The 14773-nt window shown below is 39.8% G+C and overlaps 1 protein-coding gene across 1 annotated transcript in view; it reads left to right on the forward strand.

The window, feature by feature from the left end:
• The window catches only part of LRP6 (LDL receptor related protein 6), a 122621-nt gene that overhangs the window by 40082 nt on the left and 67766 nt on the right, over window positions 1–14773 (forward strand). Inside the window, 1 exon segment of the mRNA XM_039570654.1 lies at window positions 11831–12028. Within this exon segment, the coding sequence (XP_039426588.1) occupies window positions 11831–12028 (198 nt within the window).

Genomic DNA, 14773 nt, shown 5'->3' on the forward strand with positions numbered 1-14773 from the left:
TTACAGAACATTCTGAATTGCACAGTCCCACAAGGATCATTGAGTCCAACCCCCAGCCCTGCACAGACACCCCAACAATCCCACCCTGTGCATCCCTGAGAGCGGTGTCCAAACACTCCTGGAGCTCTGGCAGCCTTGGGGCCGTGCCCATTCCCCGGGGAGCCTGTTCAGTGCCCCAGCACCCTCTGGGGGAAGAACCTTTTCCTGATACCCAGCCTCACCCTCCCTGACACAGCTCCAGCTGTTCCCTGGGTCCTGTCCCTGGTCCCAGAGAGCAGAGCTCAGAGCCTGCCCCTCCTCTTCCCCGCACAAGAAGCTGGAACTGCGCTGTCTCCCCTCAGTCTCCTCCAGCTGAACAGAGCAAGTGTCCTCAGCTGCTCCTCACACGCTTCCCCTCAAGGCCCTTCACCATCCTGGTGCCCTCCTTTGCACACTCTCTAATGGCTTTATGTCTTTCTCACATTGTGGCACCCAAAACTTCACACAGTATTCGAGGTGAGGCTGCCCCAGCCCAGAGCAGAGCCGGACATTCCCTCCCTGGCCTGGCCAGCCATGCTGGGCCTGGTGCCCCAGGACAGGGATGTCCCTCCTGGCTCCAGGGCACTGCTGCCTCATGTCCAACTGGCCATCGACCGGGACCCCCAGGTCCCTTTCCCTGGCACTGCTTTCCAGAATCTCATTCCCAGTCTGTCTGTACATCCAGGTGTGCCCCATCTCAGATGCAGAATCTGGCACTTTCTCGTGTTGAACTTAAAGTGGTTGGTGGCTGCCCAGCCCTCTAATCTGTCCAGGTCTCTCTGCAGGGCCTTTCTGAATGTTTTAGATTCCCATTAAATGAAGCAGTAAGTTTGGCTGCAGAGGAAAATGAAAACTAAAAAATGAATTTGCAACAAGGAGTATCCACATACAAGCAGACGTGCCATTTCATGGATTCTCCTGGTTTAAATCCTGTAGAATGTGGGAAGGTGGCTGTTCCCCTTCCCCTTTGATAGTGACCAGTAGTGGTGGTGTTTCCAATGGGCTAAAGGGTAAATTACAGTGAATATGTATTATGCTTATAAAATGTATTACCCATCATGGTGCTGTGTAGCCACAAAATTACTAAAACCACAAATGTACCAGGCACTATTTTTTTCTTTTGAGCAATCTGTAACTTAGTGGGTGTCTTTTTGTTTTTTTTTCCTTTAAAAGTCTAAAGAGTACAGAACCTGTAAGGAGCACAGCAAAAGAGGCACTGTTAGAACTCCCCTCTTGCAACCTATTCAAACAGGGTTAGTGCCTGATCTCCTTCTGTGCTCCTCAATTTCTGCAAGCAGATTTCTCCCACTGGTTCAGGGCAGTAAGAAATTTTCCCCACCTGTGCATATTGGATTCTGCTGTGTTTAAGTTTAATTTTCCCAGCTCTTAGTTTTGTCTGTGCCTTTTGTTCTGCATTTTTTTAACGGATGAACTGTAGCGAGTGAAAACACAGCAACAGATGTTACATGAGTTTAAGTCACATCGTTACAGTTGCCTTTTTCTATTCCTACATGGAAAGCTTGGGAGCATTTTGTAGCTGAATAAGAGGAACTGCTAGCTTTCTAATATAACACAGTTGTATACTAGAAAGGTCTTTCATACCTGACAGTGAGTCTTTAAAGTACTGAACTGCAAATTCACAATATATTTAGATATAGAAAAGTTTTTTATTTGTTTTTGAGATGTCTGTTCATTTTATCATATTCTTATGTTTATTATACATATATTAGCATATAATTTACTTTATACAGTGTTTTGTTTAATGTGACAGCTTTGCAAGTTAAATGCAAAGAACAATTGCATTTAAAAAAAGAAAATTGTTTTGTTAAAACAGTTGAATGAGGTTTTCTATAAAACTACTCAAGTTATTATCTTCTGCAGTAAAAGCTTTGAACTAGACAGATTTTGTTAAGTTTGCATGGTTTGAAAATGAGATAATTGGTTTGACCTAGGTGGGCTTCTTTGGTACCAGCACTGGTTTTGGGTCTTCTGCACATCTCTACATTTTTTTTTCTCCTGTTGTATTGTCACCAACACATCTTTTTCACCTTTTTGGAGGGTTTTGGAGTAGGGTAAGAGCAGAGGAAGGTAGCCAGCAGTAGGCGTAAGGAAAGAAGCTTTTGGGCCCTTCTGTAGCAACTCTCCTCCCTCTGCATTGATGCAGGAGAGAGGTGGAAAAGAGGCAGCCTTGAGTGGCAAAAGCAACTGCGAGCAGAAGGATCTCTTTTATAGGTAAAGAATTTATTGGGCAAGAAAGAAGCATTATTTACATATGCAAAGTATTGCTGGAATCTTACTTTATGCTTCTGTCAACATCAAAGTTGCACACAAAGAAAACTGGGGGTTTTGCTGATGTTGAAAATCTCTGATTTTACGTAAGATGGGGAATTTCTAGAGGTCACTTATATGTGCAGTAATTCCCCACATTGGGAATAATAAATAAATGTAGGCTTCCTCTTCCTAGGATTTTTAGTATATCATGGTATTATTTCTGTAGTATTCATTTCTCACTTGCCCTCCCAAGCAGCAGCTGAGTTTCAAAACTTGCTGTTTTATCTCATTAAATTGCTCAAAATGTGATCCTTTCTGTTCCCACTGCAGATTCTGTAAGGAAAACAGGGAAGAACACTTCTCTGTAAGCAGCCTGTATTTTGTAAAAACCTTTTAATAGCATTTAGTATAATTTTTTAAAATTCTGTGAGCTGATCAGCACTTTTTTCTGCTGAGCAATTCAGGCTTGAGATGAAAGGTTTAAACTAGAGTGAGTTTTATACTTGAGTGATTGGAAACATACTTGGGGTTTTTCCCTTAGTGTAATATTTGGTGGGCATTTTCTTTGTCCCTTGTTAGAGGATGTCTTGTGAGTGAGGCCTGTACTAGGGCAAGGATTTGGAATTTTTTCCTACTTTTGATGTATCTCTGTGCTGGAAGCAATTTTTATGCAAGTTAGTGGTGGCTCTTACTTGAAGAACAGGTGAGTGACCTGCAAAAGAAGCTTGTAGGGAGAAATGTTAATGAGCTGGGTTTAAAGCAGTTTTAATTGATTTTTAACTTCAGAATTCCACATGCATAATAGTTGCTGTAGAATGCAATTTTTTCCATAAAAATTGAATCCAAGTACTTAATATTTAGCTGTTTACAGTAGGAATGGAAAAGTGGAAGCATTCTTACTTCCTTTATAGCAAAATCGAACCTAGAAAAAGCTCGAGTGAAGTCTCAGACATCTCAGTTATTTGACAATAATTTTTTCAGTATAAAAAGGAAGTGGTGTTTGTTCCATCTGAGTACGATGCCTTTGGCCAGTATTCAGACCACATTTCACGGGCCTTTCTACACCCTCTGAGAAAACCTATTTTCTTCTCAATAAAAGCCAAATCTGCCTAGGTTTTTATCTCCAGAATTAGGTCTCTAACCAAATCTCCTGTAATGTAACCTGTCTCATTATGCATTAATTACAATGTGTCCCTTTATTTCTACTCTTCTTATCCTCTATAGAGAAATCTCTCCTCTTCCTCCAGCCCCTTCTTTTTGTGGTTTGTTTTGTAATGAATATCATGTAGCTTTTGGTTAAATACAAGGACATATTTTATCTAATTCTGTGGTGTGAAATATTAATTGCTATGTGCTACTTTCTTACAGGAGAATATGTGATTTAGTGATTCTAGTAGATGATCAAAGTGGCATCAGGTTGGTTTCTGTATCAACAAACTGATAAATCACAAGGACAGGAGCTGCACTGAAAATGTACTGAACCCCTAGATGATATGAATCAACTGAATTTTAAAAAAAGCCTAAGGAATGATGGTTACATGTAAGTAAGCCTGATTTACGTACCAAACAATAGGATGAAAACGATGAAAAACAGAATTAGCAGAGTGCTGAAATATGATATGGAGGGTGAGATTCAGCATGGCTTGGCAGAGCATTAAAGTTCTGTAGAGCTTCTTGGAGGAGTCAGGAATGAAGAACATAAAAATCATCCAGTTGGTAGCTGTGTACTGAGAGAGGGGCTGAATAAGAAGGGGATATTTTACTGATGAAAGACTTGGAAAGAAAATCTCACAGAGGTAAAGTTGCAAAAGGATCTCATGAGACCAAACATATTGTTCCCCAATTTCAGTTGAGGGAGGACAGGTCATATCTCTGATAGTTTTTTGACCTAATCTTCTCTTCTCTTGTTCCTGGCTGTGCCGTCCTGCCCTTCCATGTGTTAGCACAGGTACCCACTTAATGTTATGGTGAACTGCGTCAGGGGATTGATGGGCCCCAACTTAGAGTAAACTTCCATTAAGTCAGAGAATAAAGTTGAGTGAGTGGGTCTTGGTTAAAAACCGTTTGCATTGTAAGCTGAATCTGCATTAAGGATTGCTGGGATGGTTGTAACAGTGCATTCTGTTTGCTGGGTGTAGGTGATGTATCTGTGGAGTACCTGGAATGGAGGAGTTCATAACTCCAAACCTTGCAGAGCTATGGGGGATACCTGGATTTTTGTTTCTGAGAAACAAAATGCCCAGAATGCCAAATGGCAGATTTGTCTCTCTTGCCCTCATTCACCGAGCAACACAACTGGCATATATGACTGTGCTCTCTTGCCATGGAGAAGTGTGTGTGTGTCTGGGGTTTCAATTTAAGATCCAACTATAGGGAATAATCTTTCTGCCCTTCCTGCATTCAGTATGTACAGGGAGATATGGAGAATAATTCAATGTTTTTATTCAAATATAAGAAACAAGTTTGGTTATGACTGAGCTGAAAAAGCAGGGGGTGAAAAATTATTGTAGCAGCTGTCTTGTCTAGTTTCAACCCAAGGCTCTTTGAAATTACAGAATTCTAAATCCTCATTTACAAACTAAATATGCGCAGTACAAATGTTTATATTTTTAGTGCAAGTCCCTGTAAAGAAACAGATTTTTTTCATTGTACAAAGAAGGTGGATTTTATCTGAGAAAGATGAAGAACTGTGATCCCACCATTTTCTTACTGATTTCCCCACTGGTAGTTTTAATGTAGCTAAATATTCTTTTGTACTAGCTTTCATAACTTTTTTCAGTTCACAGGTGTGTAGAGATCTGCACCTTTCAGCAGGTTCCTAAAGAACTATTTGAAAGGTGTGTCTCTGTGTATGTGAGCTCCTCCCAGGCAATGTTGGCAGCATTGCCAGAGCAGACCTCTGTCAGGCTCCTCAGCCCTGCAGTTACCCAGCATGTGTTCCTGGCTCAGCTTCTTACCTGGCCTCTTGAGAGACACTGTCACAGTTGTTGGTTTGTGGTATTTTTGTTTGTGTGGTTTTTTGAAAGTCTCTCAAAACTGCCAGCTGGTTTTCTTTCCTCTATTTTCATATTTGAAGAACCAAGGTAGGTAGGAAGGCAAGGAATTTTCTTCTCTTCTTTTGTCCATCTCCTGTTACATTAATTATGTTTTAGTTTTCTGTTGGCTTACTTGCTGTCTGAACTTGGCAGGGTCTGGTGTATTATATCTGGAGTGGTTCCCACACAAAGAGCTGGCTGGAGTCTTCCAAAGCACATTTGCATCTTGCTTCCGTCTTGCAGTCAGCAAGGGATGGTGTTAATCGGTAACAGAGAGAGGAAATTGTATCCCTCTCTATTTTTTGGCTTAATCTGGGAAAATTGTTGTTTCAAATGCTGTTTTTTCAAATGCTGCTAAGTTTTGACAAGCTTTATTTCCTGCTTGCTCTAGGAGAAACCAAAAAATGGCTTTTGTTTCCTAACTGTGGAAGGCATGTCATTAGACCTTTTGTGTCTGGAGACAGAAAAGGTTAATTTACAAGTTCAAGGAGCAAGAGACCTTTCCAGCTGCTCAAACAATTAAAATTCTGCCTTTGTGAGTATTCAGCAAAAAAATAGCTGCTTCTTGTTTTTTTAATCAACATCTTTCTCTTTTTCCTGGGCATCTGTGGCCAAAAGGACAATCATATGCATGAGACTCTACAGTGCATCACTGTGTGTTTGGTTTGACAGCTAAGTCAAACCTTACTTCCTACAGACCCTCAGAAATATCTGTGTGAAAATTAAAAACAATCTCTCATCTGTTTTGTCAGATTGCCCAGCATTTTCTTTAAACTGGAATACCTGAAAACAGAGGCCATGGTAACTAGCTTGAATACTGAGTTTTTTCTTTTCAGTTATGAAATGAGAATATCATGTAGGTTTGTGCTTCCATGTTGGTTTCTTATAAAAGATTTTCAGTGGCTTTTCTAAAGCATTATTTTCAGGGCTTATGAATGCCATCTACAAAATGTTGTTCTAGTTTTTTACTTTGTTCTTGATACTGAGCTAGAGACAAAGCATCAAGTTTTGATCTCTTCATCCCAGCTTTTCTTCATTCCAAAAGTTGAATGTTTGCATTTATCCCTTATTTTAGAAATCGATTCCAAGAAAAGGGAAGTTGTGATAATTTTATTTCTCCTGCTAGATAAGGTCTGATTAGGAGACTAAAGCCAGCTCTAAAGTGGAAATCCTCACATTGCCATCCTTGTTACAGATGGTTTGCTTCATTAGTATCCTGCCTGATGTCCTAGGATAAATGGAGTCATTTGCATGGAAGTGCTATCGCCAGGACAGCATCTCCATCTTAAGGGAACCAGTATAGAGTATACTGGGCAAAATGTTTGTATGCCTTATGAAATATCTGTCCCAGTAGAGCTTTGCCTGGTGTGTATAGTAGACTTACACATGGAATTTTGCACATGGATTTCTCCCACCTGTCAGTCAAGTCTTTTTGCATCCCTGACAAGTGAGCTACGGAGGCTACAGTAATTTATCCACAGCGGCCCCAATGTTCCTGCACAGGTTCCTGCTGTGTGAGCAGTGATGCCATATTGAGGTGTGCCTGTCACAGGTCATTGTGTTCCAGTCACTGGACAGAGACCCCTGTCTGGGTTGGTGCTGATGGTCTGGGCTGTGAAATTCAGTAGCTGAGATCCAAACACCTGTAGAGTTGTGCTTGTCCTCCACCCTCCCCGAGGTGCAAGGGATGGGGATGGAGGGTCAGGGTGGGGACAGTTAAAGAGTTACAGCTGGGCCCACTGGTGCTTGCTTGTCAGGCATTTTCAGCACATCCGGGTCGTTCAGTCATTTACTAGACACGCTGATGGCCTTGCAGAAGAGTGAAATAATAAAGGCTTGGTTTTCAGTGTAAGAAATCTTGGTTTGGTTTTGTCCAGTGTACATAGCAATGCTTAAGGCATGTGGTTCAGAGCCAGCCGTGCCTACCCGAAATGGGAAACTGCAGCTCTCTTGGCAACCTGTGGGCTTCTGAACCTAAAATAAGGCTAAAAAGTAAAAGATCCAGTGTGTTAGGATGTTAACAGCTCCCTGCTTAATTCACACCCATTCCTCACATAGCTGCTCTTAGTATGTGGAATAGTGGTGTAAAAGCAACCAAAAAGCTGCAGATAGGGTAATTTGCACAGAAAATGATGTTGACTGCACTGAATATTAACATAAGATATTATTGTAAAGCAGCTCTGAAAATTACATTCAACTAATCCACTCAATCAACTAATACACTTATTTACAGAGATAAGCTATTGTAAAAGAGTACAGTTCTCAGCCAGCTAAGAACATCTTTTCTCTCATGTTTATCTTGATTGTATCCCCAAAGGATATTTCTTCCTCTCTTTTATGAAGGATTATTTCCATATTTAATTTGTATGTACATTTTTTGCTTTTCCTGAAGGACCAAAAATATTTTCTGACTTTTGCAGTCAGTTGAGAAACTTTGTACTAAAACCTTCCTGTCATATTTTAAGTCCCCTTACTTGAAAATCCATTTTCTGTGTCTTTCAATACTGCTGTGTGCTTCTGGATTGCAGTTTTCCTCCCTTTGTGAACTTGCCTCAGGAAGAGTCCCTGTTCAGGTATTTGAAGGGTCACTTGACTCAAATGTCGTTTTCATAAACTCCTGAACACCTCTTCTCAAGTCAAGAGCTATTTTCAATAACCAAAAATATTTACTGTGCACAGTTTTCCTGAACTACTCCAACGCCTCTTGTTTAATTTGGTATTTTTTGGTTAGAGGAGCGCCAGTCCTGTTAGTGCTGGAGCTGGAGCCAGCTGTGTTTCACAGGGTCCACTGCAGAGCTGATGAGCTCTGCAGGGGCTGCTGCAGGCTCTGAAGTTTGGCAGCTCCCTGTAGAGCTCAGAAGTTCTTAGGGCCTGAACCGAGCACAGTTGCAAAGTTGGGGCATTCACTGTGAAGGACCTCACCAAATAATTAGCTGTGCCAATTAAGCAGCTGCTCTTGCCACTGAAAAACATTCAGGAAGGTGAATGTTTGCACATCAGAAATTTGCAAAGCTGATGGGTGCTGGCAATAAATTTCTTTCCTTCTCTGCATACTGTTGGAAATCACTGCTAAATTATAGCATGTAATCTTGGCATTTGTAGTCTGTGAGCTTTTTTTCTCTGGATGTGGGATATTCTGCCATCAGAGTGCCTAGACTTTATGGGCTTTTTGGAAAAGCAGCTCTGTTACTTACTATATTTGTTCATCGTGCAGAATGAACTGTGACGTGCTGTTTCATCCTTTTTGTTTGGTTGGGTTTTTGTTTTGCTATGGCAAAACCTTCTATTTGACACAAATCAAAACTGTGAAGTTACAATATACAGTGCATAGTGATTTTGGGGCCTTTTTAAGGGGAAGTTTTATTGCCTGTATTCACCTTATGCACCAGGATGCAAAAACCAAAAAATGCTAGATTTAAAGAGGTATAGAAAAACATCTGTAGGAAAAAACTATCAAAACTCTTTCTCTATTTGTTCATAATTTTTAATGATAGTGATGCCTTTTCCTGGTCTTAAAATCAAGAGTCAAACACGGTTAGAAAGGGAAAAGGGATTTTACCTTGGTATTTATTTTAAGGATCCTTAGGTGCACACGTCCAGATCAAATGCACCTCCATGCACACTGCAATGCCCCCCCACAAGATCTGGTACAACATTATAGGTCTTGCTAATTAGCATATCTATCAAAGATTCCCCAATGAGAGGCTCGAGTGAGCCCCCCTCCCCAAGGAACCTTCCCCTGGATGGTTCTATCTTGGTTTACAGAATGTGTTCTGGAGAGGACCTTGGGGTCTGGGGCACACTAACCCCTACCTACAAAGCTTCTAAAATGTTTCGTCTCCTAGCTGAACAAACAAGTCCAAGAATGTAGGCAAAAAGCACTAGGAATACAGAAGTTGTAAAAAGGTATAACAGGGGTATAAAAGAAAAGGCAAAAAGTCATCATGGCATCAATGAGATAACCTTTAAGATAAATCAACATTCTGGGCCACAGCCAAACAAAAGACCAACTAATTTTTTTATTTAAGTCTAAGAACCTTAGTCTCTTCTGTAAGTGTATGTCAAATACTTGATGGTCCTTAATGCGTTGGAGGGGGGCATGACTCTGTAATATTAAGAATTACAAGCACAGATAAAAAGAAATACATTTGTTGTTGTTTTTGTTTTTCTTTTAAATTTTTATAACAGCTCACAACTATTTCCAGAGTCTGCTGGTAAAATTAAAATCTATATTCCTGGATTTTAATTGTATAGCAAAGTGTAACTAGATGATTCAGCGCAAGACATTATTTTTCTCTTAATATTTTGCTCTATCCCATGGGCTTTGGTGGTGGCTTTTTTCAATTGAAATAACTAAATATGTTTGAAGAGGATGGGGAAGAGGAATAATGGCCCTTACCTTGTCTGCGTGGCTGTCACCAGCTGGAGCATGGCTGGTTCCAAAGATGTTTAATGGAGACATTAAAATTCACAGGCTTTCAAGCAAGGTGGGGGGAAACAAACATGTGATAGTGAAAAAACCCCAAACTGTTGAAGAAACTGCACAGAGGTCACTGGAGCTGATTGGAAGTATTACTGAATCTTAAAGCCAGTTCACTGTGTGTGCGTGTTCCTCTGACAAATGAAATAGGGCTGGTTTTGTGAAGTCTGGGAAACCTTTTCTTTCTTACCAAACTACCCTTACCTGGTTTTGCTTGAGTAATTGCAGCATGCATGAGAGGTGAGAGTGAGACAGAAAAGAATATGAGGCTGTACAGCAGTTAATGAGCTGTTTCAGTCAAAAAAAATCAGTCCGGCAGGCTGGTCAGAGCCTTGGAACCTATTAACCTTGATTTGGAAGTCTAAGACTTGACAGCTGGGGCAAAGAAGGGCTGTCTTAAAGAAGTTAAAAGTAAATCTCTCTTTTTCTCTCTTCTTTCTCACATGCTCACAGGTGAAATGCTGCCTGACTTTAACATTTCTTTTTTCAAATGTGCTTTCTTACTGCATAGCTTGGCCAGGTGCCTTGCTACTGTGCTACCTATCTGGAAGTTATTTGGGGTTTATCCTTCTTCCTGATGAAAAACCATTTTATAGGAGGCAATTGTTTATGCATGGAGAAGTCTCATATGTTCTCTTCAGATATTTTTGTGCTCTGTGTTAAGATAAACATGTTGCTCTGTGAAGAATGACTCACTTGGGATCAAATAGGACAATATTTGTGTTAATCAGCTACATTTCTGTCCACAGATATTGCTGCACATTAAAACAAACATGCTGTAGACATGAATTAAGGGGGAAGATATTACTTGGAATTTCCTGACTCTTTAAAATAAAAATAAAAATAATAATAATAATAATAAATCTTTGCCAAGAATAACTTCATCTGCAAGTGTTTCTTAAATATGTTGCACATTTGTTTTCCTTTAGAGGATGGGTGGTTAGGCCTCCTCACATGTGGGCACCATATACTGACCTGTTGTGGTTCTGCGATGATCTGAGTTAAAGGCTTCAGGTCTTTCCTAATCTGAATTGTTTTGACTGAGCCAGGCTGAGGAGCACAGATACAAGCAAGTAATGCTGGCAGATGTTATGAGGTTATGAGAAGCAATTTAGGACAGTAGTCTGTTCCAGCTGCAACAACAAAACAGAGCAAGCACCGTGAACACACTTTGGCTGATCTGTTTATATTCTGTGTTACTTCAGTTTAGTTATGCCTTCTGTCAACAACCCACAAAAGTAAATCCACTTTCCACCACCTGCAGAAAAAGGACAAATACTCTCACCCCCTGCTAGTCTCCAGCCAAAATAAAGTGGTTTCCCTTGCTTTGCTTCCATCTTAAATGCAACTGAGTAGCTTCCCTCTCCCCACTGTTTGGTAATGAATGTTTAAAAATTGGTGTATGATACATGTTTTAAAACTTGCTTGTCCAGTCTTAAAAGATTTTACAGAGTGTTTTTCTCAGTTACTGGATGCAAGCTGTGCTTCTAAACGTGTTGACATAGCTGCTTGTCTCAAAATTTCTCTGGAAATAAAAGGAAATGGATTAGTCTTCCATCAAATCCACTCCACAGCATCACACGGAGCTGTGTCTGCTAGAAGTCTGCACACCTTCTTCTGTTCCCCCCCCGAATTCTGATGCATATTAAAGAAGCTGTTGTACTTTTATGAGAATTTGTAATATCTTTGCTGTTGAATGTTGAATTTTCAGATGGTTGTCAAGATCTGTTGGATATCTCCAACTTTCTCACTTGACCCAAGGAAAGAAAGAAATGTATGGAAGTATAACCTGACATAGTACTGTGGGTTTGTCTTAAGTTGTTTTTCTTCAGCTTTTTGTGAAGCAGCTTTGCTTTGTTTCACAGGGTATGTGCCTCTTACCCAGCAGAGCAGAGCTCCACAGACATTGTCTCTGCTGAACAGAGAGTGCCTTTGTCTTTACTGCAAGTTGTAGTCAGCGTTCCAGTTGTAGATTTATACATGACTGCTTTCTTTTTTTGTCTTTTCTCTTTTCAAATAATTGTAGGTTCATGTACTGGACAGACTGGGGAGAAGTGCCAAAGATAGAAAGAGCTGGGATGGATGGTTCAAGCCGCTCCATTATTGTTAACACGGACATATATTGGCCAAATGGACTGACATTGGATTATGAGGAACAGAAACTCTACTGGGCAGATGCTAAACTGAATTTCATCCACAAATCAAATCTGGATGGAAGTCATAGGTAAGAAGTTTTTGGTTTTATGTGTGTAATGTGGGGATTTTCTTAGATGATGCTGCTTAAGCAATATTGTAATCTTGTGTTGCAGCGAATTGTCAGATGAGCACTCAAAGAATTTTAAACAAACCAGTGCTGTCAGAAACCTTTATTCTTTGCCATCCTCACCTTTCCAGCACTGTGAAATGGAATGTATACTTCTCTTCAGGCTACCCTGTAACTCTCCCAAAGACTTTCCTCAACCAGTTCCATAAAAAAATCCTCACATTCTATTCTTAATTGTGTAAGACTATGTAGCAAAATTGTCTCTTTTCGGTAGGTCTTCTGGGTAGTGTTGCTGTGGTATTCAGAAATGCAGAAGATAATATGAGAAAATGGATCATCACATATTAGTATTTCGGTTTCATTAATCCTGGGGGCTGGGAAATTAGTGGAGAACAGTCCTTACAGGAGAGCTATGTTAAAATGACTGTTTTCCTTGAACAGTTTTATAGCAATCGTGATTCTTTTTGATCCAGTCATGGCTACTTCTTAATTAAGGGTATAAACGGTACTTTGTATATATGCATTTATCCCTAATTTAAATTATGACCCTCTTCATTAGATGAGCTTTGACACGTACTCTTTGCACACACAAATAAATCACAGCTTGTGCCCAAGGTGTTATACGGAGAGATGATTTTTTGTGGGGTTGTTCTTCGCAAATTTTTGTGGTGTTTCAGCTAGTTTAGCTGGGTATGAAATATCCTTTCTTATGCTCTTTGTTCTGGCCTCTTAGGGACTGTCCCACCTTTTACCACAAATGTTAATGTGACATAAAGAAATGAATTCTATTGATAAGTATTGTTGTTGTTCTATTGATAAGTATCTATTGTTGTTTTGTGTGGACTGGTGAGTAGGAATACAGGCAGCATACATGAAACATGTTCACTGTCTTCCTGTGATATTTATTTTGAACTCCACAATTTCTTTGTAATGCTGGTTTGAAAGGTTACATCAGTTCCTCCTAAATTCTGCCTTGTAAGCGATCACAAGTCCATGCAGTATGTTTGTAATGGTGTTTGTTCATGGAAAGTGCCAGGAGTTGGATGCAGTTTTAAATTTGTGTCTTTGGATATAAGTATTATGACTAGCTTGTTTAATTCAAAACGTGGACTCTGGATATCTGTTTTGAAGTAGTCCTTCATTTGCTTCACAAGAAAGAAAACTTAGTACCAAAAAGAGACAATATTTCATAGTGATACTTTCTTTCAGAAAGGAAGACTGTCACATAAGTTTTCAAGTAATGGAGAGAAAAGGATAAAAATTGTCATATACAGTAGCAACTTGAGTATTTTTTCTTTTATCTGGTGTCTCCAGCCTTTTTGGTTCCAGAGCTACTTCAGTGTTTCCTGCTGGCACTTTTTCTTTTTCAATCTTGTTTTGCTATTGACTTCTTTGCGTTTTATCTCTTGCTGGTGAGCTGTTGCAGTGGTGTAAATATACTTGGGTTTGGTATTCTGTTCTTATTTTCAAGGTGTTTATTCCCTGGTCTGCCGTTGGTTAACCTGGGAGATGAGACTGTGGAGGTGCTGATCTTTCTTGGTGCAAGGGGCTGGCCAGCCTTGTCTGTGACAGCTGTGTCCAACAGCTGCCTCATGGCACAGAAGTGAAGTCACCTGAGTCCCAGTAGTTACCTCATTCCACAGTAAATTCTCTGGAATTAATTAAGCCTGTAATAAAGACCTGTACAGACAAGTAATTTAGATTTTTAGATCTACTAATTCTTTCTTACACAACAACTATAAAAACCAAAGCAGTCTGATGATTTAGGTTGGGTTTATTTTTCAAATGGATGCATTTCAGTATCAGGAATATGTCGTGACAGTATGCTAATATATTACTATTTGAGGGGCAGAAAGGGAAGTCATCCCTAGAAAGGAAAGTATATATGACTTCCCTTAAGCACTCAGAGGCACAAACCAATTCTAACAGCACCTGTTTTTCCCTAGGCATGTGAGAAAGTTCTGAAGATTCAAAAAATAGTCAACATCTGTATCCAGGCATTTTTGTTTCATTTTTTATTCTTTCCAATTACATCATTAGGAGGAGAAAAAAAGAACTGTAGAACTTAGTCTGTTCTGCAATGGGGTTTTATGGGGTGTTTTTTTTCTGCTGTGACCTCTTAACCTCTGCCTCTATTAAGAAAGATGATCTTCTGGGGCTATCCAAAGTGATTTTTTTTTTTGGTGTTACTGTCTTTCAGTTATCCAACAAATTCAGCTTTCTCAATGTGATCTTTTACAGCTGTAATGCAGTATTTTGTCTCTTAGTTATTTTGTTCATCTTTTTCAGTAACTGATTCACTAATAATAAAAAAGAAACGACAGTTTCTAATTCTGCAGCCAAAGCAAAAACTTTTTAGATTTTCCTTTTCAGTGGAATAAATCGCCCCACCGAACCACCCAAAACCCACAAAGCCTTTAGCCTAGCCATCTCCAACCCTTTCAAAAAAAAAAAGCAACCAACAAAAACCCACACCTACAGTTTTCCACCACCACCTCTTAAGAGGACTATCAGAGTTTTTTCCTTTAGAGTTAAGTGTGGGGGAGAACAAGATCATTATCAAGTGTGTAATCTAACTTAAACCAGACTCTTTGGTTTATTTAGAAACTGCCAGTTCTGGTGATTTTTTATTTCTTGATCTTTAGACCATTCTTCTAAATTGCTGCTTTATATTTCTACTTAATTGTTTTGAGGGTTTTTGTTGCT

This window comes from Corvus cornix, chromosome 1A, assembly GCF_000738735.6.
Source record: "Corvus cornix cornix isolate S_Up_H32 chromosome 1A, ASM73873v5, whole genome shotgun sequence".
Lineage (NCBI taxonomy): Eukaryota > Metazoa > Chordata > Aves > Passeriformes > Corvidae > Corvus > Corvus cornix.